This window comes from Etheostoma cragini, chromosome 11, assembly GCF_013103735.1.
Source record: "Etheostoma cragini isolate CJK2018 chromosome 11, CSU_Ecrag_1.0, whole genome shotgun sequence".
Lineage (NCBI taxonomy): Eukaryota > Metazoa > Chordata > Actinopteri > Perciformes > Percidae > Etheostoma > Etheostoma cragini.
In genome coordinates, this window is record NC_048417.1 from 2,058,003 (window position 1) to 2,069,366 (window position 11,364).

Genomic DNA, 11,364 nt, shown 5'->3' on the forward strand with positions numbered 1-11,364 from the left:
AGACAGCTAGCAGATAGTTAGATGTTTTTTACAGTGTGTTCTGGGGACAGGCAGCTAGCAGATAGTGAGGAGATGTTTGTGTATGTCACAACAAATGTAGCCTAAAACACGCGTGACATCGCTTAGAGGACCTTTAAAGAAACCCTTGACCTGATGCATTATAAAAGATATTTGAGAGTTGCTTGTTACTTTTCAGCAGAACCTCTTTTACACCCAAGCTAAACTGGTATTGCACCGGATTTTCCCCTAACCTAACTGATATTCAACTGGAAATGGGTTTGAATCTTGACCTTGTGGATCAGAATCAATTTGAAAAATCATAGGTGAGACCCAGTCCTAATCATCACCATGATTCCTGTTTTTTCATGGTCCTCTCCTTTTCAACAGGTCCCAACAATTTTGTAGCTAGCACATAACATACAGAAACAAGCTGCCAAAGAGATTCCTGCACCAGTATGTTAAAGTATCAGCTAGCTGGGAACACCACTGGGATATTTCTTTTTACATGTCCTGGGGTGGATGTTTACTTTAATCGTAGGATGGCAGCGTGCTGATACAGTGGTTTATCAGACCAGAGTGTTGCTGGATGTGTAATTAAGGACTGATTACACATACCAGCTGAATGCAGACTGAAACCACACTGTTAGAACAAACTAAAACCATTAAGATGGGAAAAAAGAAGCATGGATGAAAGGACACACCTGTCCTCCAGAGAGCTTTTTGGCACTCTCATACAGCTCATCAATATGGGAGGTGAAGGACTGGAAGTCGGGGATGACGAACTTCTTGCGGAAGGCCTGAGTGAGCAGGACAATGTTGCTCTGGACACACCTGATGAATAAACCACAAACAGCATGCTGTAACACTGGGACCGCATGCAGTTGGAGGCAAAAGTTTGTCAACCAAGTCGTCTGCAACCCTGAAGTCTGACAAACTTACATGAATGGTAAAGAATGGGTCTGATGAAGAGGCTTCATCATAAACATATTGATCAGCTGCTTTTTTAGCCATATAGTGTGATCCAATGAGAATCCATGTAGTGATAGATGATACAAACCACGTTCAGGGTGTTGGTGACATTATCCAAGGATTTATGGGACGTGTTGATGCTCACTTTTAGTGGTTACTACTACAGGTTACCACGGCCAAACAATTTGAGGAAAGTGAAGCACCTTTGTGGACAAATGAGTGCCAACCACCTTGGTGTTTACCTCGCACGGCATCTGGATTCTCACTATTTCACGAGATCTCGCGGGATCACAGGAAAATCCTTCTTGTCAGGCTTCAAGCGATGCATTTGTGTCTGAGCCAGCGTGACTCTGACCGATCAGCGTCCTGAGAGAAACTACTGGCGGCTACGGGCGTGGTACTTCTAGAACAATGATTTTCCAGTATGGCACCAAAACACACACACTAGAAGTGAAACTAAATAATGATTAACATCCTGTAGACAAAACTCTATTGACTTCTACATTTTTTTTTATTGAAGAAAGGAAGGAAGTTGTGATTTTCCCACTGGGCAGGGTTACTATAGCACACTCAAACTGAAACTAAAACAAAATAACACGTGAAAGACATACGACAGATAGAGCCAGCGTGTCTTGAGAAGCTCTAGCTTGTCGTCTTCCCACACAGCGTCAGTCATACGCTACTCTCCGTCACTCACTAAAGGCACCCCGCCATTCTGGCTCTAACTTACGATACTCTGGTAAGGGGGGTGCGGTACACGGCACTACTGCAGGATTGTCTAGCTATGTCTGTGCAGATACTTTACATTCAAGTATTAGCAATTTGGGTTTCCAAGGTATAGTTGAATCTTGTTAAAATATCTATGAGAAACCACCAATTATTGCATTGCTGCATAACCTCACACCCCGTCTATCTTCTTACTTAATAGAAGGACCTCAATCATAGACTTTATTACAACGGGAGTGCACAACTCACACAAAACAGAATTGCTGCCTAAATGCTTGTTGATGGATACATTTTTGCAATTATGCATTTAAAATGTAAGTATGTTTTGCTCATTAAAATAATATGGTCATTAAAATGTATGAAATGCATTTTGGGGCTAAAGATAGATATAAAAGGTTCCTGGGAAACATGATTAAGAAAGTGGACTGGTAGCTGGAGAGGTGCCAGTCCAGTATGCCAGTATGTGTGTGTGTAATTCAGGCCTGTGTGTAATGTGTGTTGTAATGTGTGTAATAACAACATGTTATTAAGAATGTAAATTGTAATTTCCCCTTGCAGGATTAATAAAGTATACATTATCAGTATGTACATGATGGAGATAAAACTTTACTTCTTGAATAGGTGCCTGTCCAGCGTGACGCCATCTTTGGTGTTCCTTAGAGTTTCTTTAAGGGTGTCCATGCATTCCTTCAGTCTGGGGTCTCCAGTGCGAAGCCCGGTGGCTTTAAGCGCCTAAAATAAAGAGTATTTAGAAACACCTCTGAATGGAAACAATGTAAAGGAAACAATCAAAAGTGAAAATACATGAGCTGGGTGTTATCAATGCTGTGACATTAGCACCAAGCACCACGCTGACCTGGATTTGGACTTACTGTGAGAAACTTATGAGCAGGAATCTTCTCTTGGCCTTCTGCGACTGTGTAGAAGAGCAAGTCCTCCAAACTGGGGAGAATGCCTGCAGTTCTTCTCCTGGGTTTGGAAAGTGGTAGACAGACACAAACACACGTGTGAACAGTGGGACCTCTGGAGTAAAGTACATGGGATGAGCAGCAGGGCGGGGACATTATGGTTTTGTCCCAAATCAAATCTTTGATGGTACAAGGGTGGGGATTTGATTTGTATTGTGATTTTCATTAATGGGGTTCTAGAAGTATTAGGATTGTAGAAGTATTGCGATTCGATGGTATTGAGTATTTAGCTTTTCCCCCCCACCCCTAATGAGCAGAAATAGTAGGAACATCTCTCACACGACGCCGCTCCTGTTACCAGCTGCTGCCCGCATCCGCTTCAAGACACTAGTACCTGCCTACTGGGCTTACTGAGCCCCAGTTTACATCCAGGGCACGGTGGTCAAACCCTAGACCCCAACCCGCCAACCTGCTTGCTGTCCCCTCACAGCGAGGGACAACTAATCACTCAACAAAATCCCGACTGTTTTCCGCCCTGGCTCCTAAATGGTGGAATGAGCTCCCTATTGACATCAGGACGGCCAAAAGCCTACACATCCTCCGCCGAAGGCTAAAAACCACATCTCATCGGACTGCACCTTTGGAAAAATAAACAAATAAATAAAAAGATATATATTTTTAGAGCTGCACTTTCATTTGGCTCTTTGTAGTTTTGCTATTTTAAAACTACTTGTTGTCTGGAGGTTGTACCTTTAAGGTTGAAAGCCCTTAATTGAAAGTAGCTTCGGATAAAAGCGTCAGCTAAATGACATGTAATATAACATTTCTTATGTCAATATACTAGTGCAACTGCAGTTAAGGCATGTTGTGTATGCAAAAGCCCTTTAGCATGAGCCACCATCAAGCCTGTTCCCGCCAGTCCTGCCAGTGTCAACACAGAGCTTATCTGTGGCTGTTGATAGTCTTATCACATTAGTGAGGGATTGGACCCACACATACTGGATATATGCAATCCATGTGTAAGCATTAGCCACAGAGGTGTGTGTGTGTGTGTGTGTGTGTGTGTGTGTGTGTGTGTGTGTGTGTGTGTGCGTGTGTGTGTGCGTGTGTGTGTGTGTGTTTGTGGGACAGCCTTCATAGTGCAGGACAACATTACTGAATGATTCCTGTTGGCAGTGGTGCCTGATGAGCAACACTGTGTTTTGAAACCGGGAATCAGGAGACAAGAGCAGAACCAAAGCTGGACTGAAACAGAGATGGGTTAAAGTAGTAGAGATGAGCCCTGATAAGAGTTATGTAGTATTGATTATAGTAAACACAAAGTCAAAAACTGAATTATACTTGTGCAATGCCAAAGAGACGGTAGCAAAAGAGCTCTGCATTAAGAAAATCCAACCTGCTTCACAGCAGGGCCGTCCTCGACTAAAGAAGTTCTTAGTCGACTAACCCTCGTTTGATTTTGTCGACTGATCGATGACTCGTTGATTTAATCAACAGATCTGAAAAACTGAGTTTCTCTACAAAGAATCATGCAAAAGCACTGCTTTAAATCTTTTGTTTACCAAAAACGTGCCGATAAGTTTCTCGGAAATAAGTCATTGAGCATGAATCGCTGAGGCTGCCACGCCCACATGTCACGTCCAGTCGCTAATGGCCTAGATTAGATACACACACACACACACACACACACACACACACACACAGCACCCAGCTTAAACAAAGCGCTGCCAGGATGAGAGAGAAGCTGTGTCCAGCCAGGTGTAGCTAGCCGGGATAAGTGACCAGACCGCGGTCTCGACCCCAGATTTACTGATGCAGAGACGGAGAAGACGCACTGTTCATTTTACAAGCATGACAACTTGTAAAAAAGAAACATGGCCGTAATGAAACAGCGTAAACATTTGTAGGTTACACTGTTCACCCACAACACGTCACAGAAATGGAGGCACAGCAACCTCTCCTTCGCTAAAGCACCTGTTTACTGGAAACACACCATGGGGGGGGGGGGGGGGGGGGGGGGGGGGGGGGGGGGGGGGGGGGGGGGGGGGGGGGGGTATAATCAATGGAAGCTATTGGCTTCTATACTTAGTCATGTCATTACATCCGGGTTTAAAATTAGGCTCTTCTTTTTCCCTTGTCAGGTTTATTAATGGTTATCAAAAGCAATACATCTGGATTTACAATGTTAAAGTTAATATTGAAATACTGAAAGTGGAGGCTGTTATTTAAAAGAAAATCTATTAAATCAATTGCAATAATTAACTTACCAGAAAGACAGTAGTTTCTATCTGTAATTAGTGTGACCACATGCATTTTCAGGTGCCCTCATTTCTACTTGTGTCATAGTCTAAGTTGGAAGATTTGTATTTTTTTGTTTCTAAACCTACAATAAGTGCAAATGAGAGCTTTTTTATGCAAATATGCAGTTCTAACAACATCCATGCCTGCAAAGAATTAATAATGAAGGACAGAAATAAGGGTTATAGATACAAGACCAATTGGAAAGCTTTTAAATCTTTTAACAACACCAAATATCACCACTAGTGAATGCAGATTAGTACTTAGTGCTGGTCCAGTATCTCTAATAATTATATTACACAAACCCATTGGCCCACCACTACGTGCGATCTGACACATAGTTCTGGCGTCAGTGTTAGACCAGGTCTAAATTCCAGGGATTTTCTCATCTTCAGCCCTGGCCAGCCCTCTGTGGCTCTTGGATTAATAAAGCCAACACTGTGGCCCGTTCACACGCTGGTCCTGACACAGCAGCAGGGTCTGGAGTGGGGCTAACTCAGCTCAGTACACTATCAGCATTCAAAATGGGGTTGATGTGGGACGATTTCCTGCATGTCTTCCAACTCTCTCACCCCTAGCTGTCCTGTCAATTAAAGGTGGAAAAGTTATTAAAAAAAAAATTTCTTAAAGAGTTGCTGTTCCTTCTTCTTATCGGGTCTTGAAAATTGTTGGCTGGTTGGATTTTGTAAAGCAACCATAGCAATGCACAGAGCTGACCATAAGCTGAAACAGGCAAGAAGCCTTAAACTGCGGTAAAAACCATGAGTGAGACACATATTCCGAATGCGCTGTATACATGTCCAAAGAATGCCTCTAAAATCTAAATAATAGTGGAATACCGCTCATGTCTCAATCAGAAAATGCTATATCCAGAAAAAGGCCTTATTCGGAAAATCCCACCAGAATATGCTGTTTACATAACCTCTATCAAATTCAGGATATTGCCATATTCGTAATAATAGTGGAATATTGGTGTGCATGTAAACGTACTCACTGACACTGAGATGTGCTGCACACGGCCCAAATCAGCATTCCAGGATTCAGTCTCACCTCCTCCCGGCCTTCATCTCTTTTTGTCACATTCTGTGCTCTCCGCAGAGTAAACACTCCACACACAGCCACGGTAACGGCACCTCGACAAGCCAAGATCGACAAAAATGCCGTCTGTCGGGCATGCCTAATTCATAGGGAGTGTTATTTGCCCTGACATCTGTCACTACATCTGCCCTGCAGCCGTGCAGCAGTCAACAGGTGCAAGCTCGGAGACTCATGACATGTTCATAGTTAATAATAAGTATGGATAGAATGATGAAGCACCAATCATGAATCAGACAACCTGTGCAACCGCACTTAAATACTGTTCGCTGTTGCGTGTGACTGAGAAATGATTCAAGGTTGTGAAAAGCTCATTAAGCACGGACACGCCTTTTAGCAGGGGAAGAGTGTTTGTTTCGAGAGTGTGCACTTTCTGCTGTGAAGCGTGAAAAGACCGAAGTGGCTGCACTTTGTGCAGCGACCGCACAAAACATGAGGGGAAATTAGGAAGTATTTGAGCTATTAAATGGGCACATCAGGATCAATGTATTAGTCATGTGGCGTCATCCCCTGCCTGGGAAAACAGTCGTGTATTGGCTCTGGAGGAGCTTTGTTGATGGTGTCAGTGTTCATCACAGTTTCTTAGCTTAACGGGGACTACAAACCTTTAAGAAAAATCCTGTGCATTTACAGTACCAAGGATAGGAGCCTCAGCTGCGTTGACTTTAAAAGTATTTTCATAATCGGTCCCCTGCAAGTCCCCTAACTTCACAGAAGGGCAATACTGACTCACCGGAATGTCCCTTTAAGGCTCGTGATTTGCATGTACAGTGGCTAGAATAAGTTCACACACCCAGGCTAAAGTTGATAAAAAAAAGAAATAAAAAAAACACCTTTTGGAAATTGATCTTAATGCCTTAGTTAAAAAAAAAATTAGGAAAATCAAACCTTTAAGGGACAAAAATGTTCTTTGGGAATGAATAATGTATTGTAAATAAATAAGTGTTCCTTAAAATACAGGGACATAAGCATACACCCCCCTATGTTAATTCCCATAGAGGCAGGCACATGTTTATTATTAAAGGTCAGTTATTACATGGATCAGGATACTATGCATCCTGATAAAGTTCCCTTGGCCTTTGGAATTAACCCCCCCCCACCCCCCCCCACCCCCCCATCATCACATACCCTTCACCATACATAGAGATCGGCATGGAGAACTTTCCATAAGATCATCTCTCAATGCAAATCAAACCAGCTGTTAAGCTAACTGAAATAACATCATGCCAATCTCTAGGTATGGTGAAAACAAAGAAAAATGGTGTCCTTAAAAGGTTGGATGTTGCTAAATGTTTGGAATTAAGGCATTAAGATCAATTTCCAAAAGATGTTTTTTTTAGTCCTCCTTTAATCCACTTTAGACTGGGTGTGTAAACTTAAGCAGGACTCTGTATCTGTAGACAAGAAACTACAGCATGATCACAACTGTTCCCATAGGTTGGCAGGTGTTTGCTTTTCTTTTTGCATAGTTTCTATATTTGGTTGTTTTGTGTGTATTTGCAGCGCGTTTGCTAAATGCTGCGCATGTGTTGTCAAATGACAGCATGCATTTTATCTATTTGCACGTGTTTTCTGAAGTTGCAGGTGTTTTTCCCCGTCGGCCACCGGAGAATCAGAGAAAACAGCAAAACTATTATTTTACACATGTCCATATCACATAATCTTGTGAGGGTGTGTGAACTGAACTAAACGGGCAAACGGACCACAGGATGTTTAAACTGCTTAAACACATCAGGTGTGAATAAAAACAGCCTTAAAACACCCAGTTTCTCTACATTGTAGACCTGTTGTCCTCTTGCCAGGCAGAGTCCGTTAGCCTCTGGATGGCTGCTCATTGGTGAAAGCAGACTACGTTGAGTTCCCTGGATGTGAGGCAAAAAGTCTGGATTTTAACATGTCTTTTTGCTCTGGAGGAGTTCTAGGCCTCTGGCTTTAGAGGGCAGTATAAATGGCCATTATTTATTTAATCATAGAGCACTCAGTGCACTTATTGTTCGATTCACATCACACGTCACTGGTCTAGCCATCTTAACATGCTTGATTACATCAATCCTTAATCCTCTATGTTCTCTGCCGTTCTTTTAGCTGGCTTTTTAGTAAAAAAGTGCATGTTTTGGGAGACACAGGACCATAAATAACAGTTCATACGTGAGGTGCTTTAGAGGCCCAAGAAATGCTAAGATTAGCCTACCATAGATTAAAAGATGTGAAAGGGAGACGACATGGCCTCAATGTTCGAGGTTTCAACTATCTGGCCGGAGAGGGTGGAAACTTCCTAAGCACATTTCCTAAGTGTGCTAAGTCCCATCAGTCCCATCAGTGACTTAGCACACTTCACTAAGCTGTGTGTTAGGGCTTAACAACACTTAGTTAGCACTTCTGCCTCAAAGCGAGAAGGTTCTTGGTTCGAATCCAGGTCATTCTGAGCCTTTCTGAACCAGTTTGTGTGTTCTCCCTGTTTGCATGGGGGTGCTCTGGTTCCTTCCCTCCATAAAGACATGCATGCTATCGAAAAATCTACAAGTGTGTCTTCCACTTTCTGTCTGAGTCGTGTGTATCACAAGAGTCATTTGTCAGTCTTTGATATCTTAATCCTATCCACCTCTTCCACTAAAGCTGTAACTGATCCCACATATTGCTCCGAGTAGATGGCTGTGAGCCAAGAACACTTTTTGTGTACAACATGTCTGTGACGCCTTAATAAGGTAATAGCAACCCAGCACTATATCTTCCTGTAAGCTATAGCAGACAACAGCTCCAAGGGTTTGGCCTTTCCTCTGTAATTTACTACTAGCTCACAGCTCAGTCTACAGCTTAACAACTAAACCCTGATGTGTCAAAAAATGTAATCCCGTTAATTCATTTCCCCTAAAAAGACTCAGACTGGAGATGAGATTGATTGTTTCCTCATGCACAGAATGGGATGTGAGACTTTTGAGGTTTAGCTTGTGAGTCATCGTCAGTAATCTGGTCTCGTCACGTGCCACAACACCTTTTTTTTGTGCTGCTGACCCATAAAATATGAATCACAGACCGGATCTCAAATATAGAGAACAGTTTCCAAGGTCACCGTTGTCCTAAGCATCCTAAAAAGGACCAATATGTCAGGGAATGACAGGTAGAGCAAACATGATAATAACACTACTAATACCATTAGTACTGTGCATTAAGATAACAAATTATTATACAGTCTACAATATTTTACTTACTATATTGTCTATGTACGTACTGTCCCATGAAGCAGTGCTCAAGTTTTCCACTTCCTATCAGACTACGGTCCTACTGTACAGCTCAGAGAGCAGGTTTTGTCAGTAGTCCGGATCAGCCCTCCAGCTGTGACCCAAGGAGATTAGAAGGTCACAGTAGAAAACCACCAGAAGCTAAAAACCCGGTCCTGGTCTCCAACCAGGCAGGAATATAACAACCTAACAACAAAGTGAGTGGCCTGACCATCGGCTGCCACATACAGTTTATAAGTAGTAACTCTGTTATAACAGATATGACAGGTTTTGAATGACGATGCTACTGCTATTTCACTTTCAAACCTGGCGCACCATGCTGCGTAGGACCTCCTCAGGGATGACTAGCTAACACAAACGGTACAAAAGCCAGCCAAGTAAAACCCTAATTAACTTTGAGTGAAGTTAAAGCGTTGGAATTTGAAGGAGACGTATTTATATTGCTGCTTGGCACAAAGCCACCGGAGCCTACACCGGTGTGAGGAAGTCCCACATGCTGCGATAGCTGCTGGTGCTGTTAGGCCAGAACGTTATCCGGGTTATTACACTAACTAGCTTTCTGTGTTATGAGTGAGGTTATTTTCTCTTTGTATAAGCAATATATCTGTATCTTACATGTTAGGATGCAGGGTGTTAAGTTAGCTTCATATTAGGCGCTCTAGTGCGCTTTTAATACAGCCTTTGTGGCGGTTAACCGGCGAACATCCGCTCGCGCCTGCATGCGTCACAGCTGGCCATAAGCGCCAGGCGTGCCATCATACCGTGGTGTCAGGCGGCTCGTTCCGTACTTGAGACCTACTTTTCACTGGCTTCATCCGGGCTGACAACATCCTTCTTCAGCTGCTCGTCCAGCTCCACGGCCCCTTCGGTTTTTGTGCAGTACGAGCGGAACGGGGCGGCGCAGGGCGCGGCGCGGTACGACGCGGCATGGAGGACCTTCAGCTGAGGGGAGACGGTTCTGGCGTCAACGGAGGCGGTGCCGAAGCAGCAGCGGCGGCGGGTCGGGGACCAGGTCTTCTGTCTCGAGCCGGGGAAGGGACGCTTGAGGGTGGCTTCAAACAACTCCTTCAGCACTATCGAAAACCTAAACTGGAACATCTCAATCCTGTCGGGCAAGTAGAGGAAACGTCGCGGTGCCAAAGAATATCCGGTAGCGGCTGAATGGTCGCTGAGATATCTGTCCAACCACGTTGAGTGTCTGAGGAGCGATGACTCACGCGCACCGGCGTCCTAAAATAAATAGAAGCGCACGTTCCCGCCCCCCCCTCGGCTCCTATTGGTGGTGTCGATGATGCCCGCGTCCACAGATGACTTATGGCGCTCTGAAGTGTGCTATTGGTGTTTCTTTGTGTCCATCAATTTGTTTTATGTTTTTTGGGGTTTTACAGCCTTTGCTTATAAACGTCATACAGCCTGTTAATGACTGTGTTTTTTTAGTAATTACATATGGTTGGATATAAGATTCTGCATCGGCAACGTAGGCTATTCTAAATAAGTCATTAAATGCTAATAGGCCAGTTTTTCCTCAGGAGGTGAATGGAATTTATTTAGTATTAATGTAAAATATAATTTGGTGTGTTTGCATGTTGCTACCACAACCTTAAGAGAGCTAAGACATGGAGACAGCTGTCCATGGAGCTAAAAGCAGCAGAAAGAAAAAAGCTTTTAAAAATGAAACTGAAGACGTTTTTAATTGATCATCGCTGTACCTGTAGTCTCATAGGGGTGGGGTGGCTTAGACTTAGACCTAGACTTAGACTTAGACTTCTCTTTATTGATCCTTTTGGGATTACTCCCGCGAGGAAATTGAAAGTTTCAGCAGCAGTTTTAGCAAGAAAAACAAATAAAAAATAGATAAAAAAGACAGTATAAAGACAACAAAATAACAATAATAATAATAACAATAAGAACATTCATCAAATAAACAAAGAAAAGACCATAACATAACTTATTATTAAAGCTTGAGTGTTGAGTCCAGTGTTGAAGTGATAAAGTGACCAGGTGTGAATTTAAGTCCAGGTGTGCATGTATGTATCTCTGTTTATGTACTGTGTGTATGTATGTAAAGGCTTGGGTGTGTGTGTGTGTGTGTGTGTGTGTGTGTGTGTGTGTGTGTGCGGGGGGGGGGG

The 11,364-nt window shown here is 43.2% G+C and overlaps 1 protein-coding gene across 5 annotated transcripts in view; it reads right to left on the minus strand.

Annotated features, from left to right (window-relative positions):
- glsb (glutaminase b) overlaps positions 1–10,450 on the minus strand; it is a 43,592-nt gene extending 33,142 nt beyond the window's left edge. For 4 of the 5 annotated variants that reach the window (XM_034884600.1, XM_034884601.1, XM_034884603.1 and 1 more), the window contains exons 1-4: positions 10,035–10,450; positions 2,568–2,664; positions 2,306–2,427; positions 702–831 (exon numbers count right to left, since the gene is read on the minus strand). In XM_034884600.1, the coding sequence (XP_034740491.1) occupies positions 702–831; positions 2,306–2,427; positions 2,568–2,664; positions 10,035–10,333 (648 nt within the window). In that variant the 5' untranslated portion in view covers positions 10,334–10,450. The remainder of the gene's footprint in view (positions 1–701; positions 832–2,305; positions 2,428–2,567; positions 2,665–10,034) is intronic. The other variant, XR_004658399.1, reaches the window with a different exon arrangement.
- Positions 10,451–11,364: the final 914 nt, after the last annotated feature.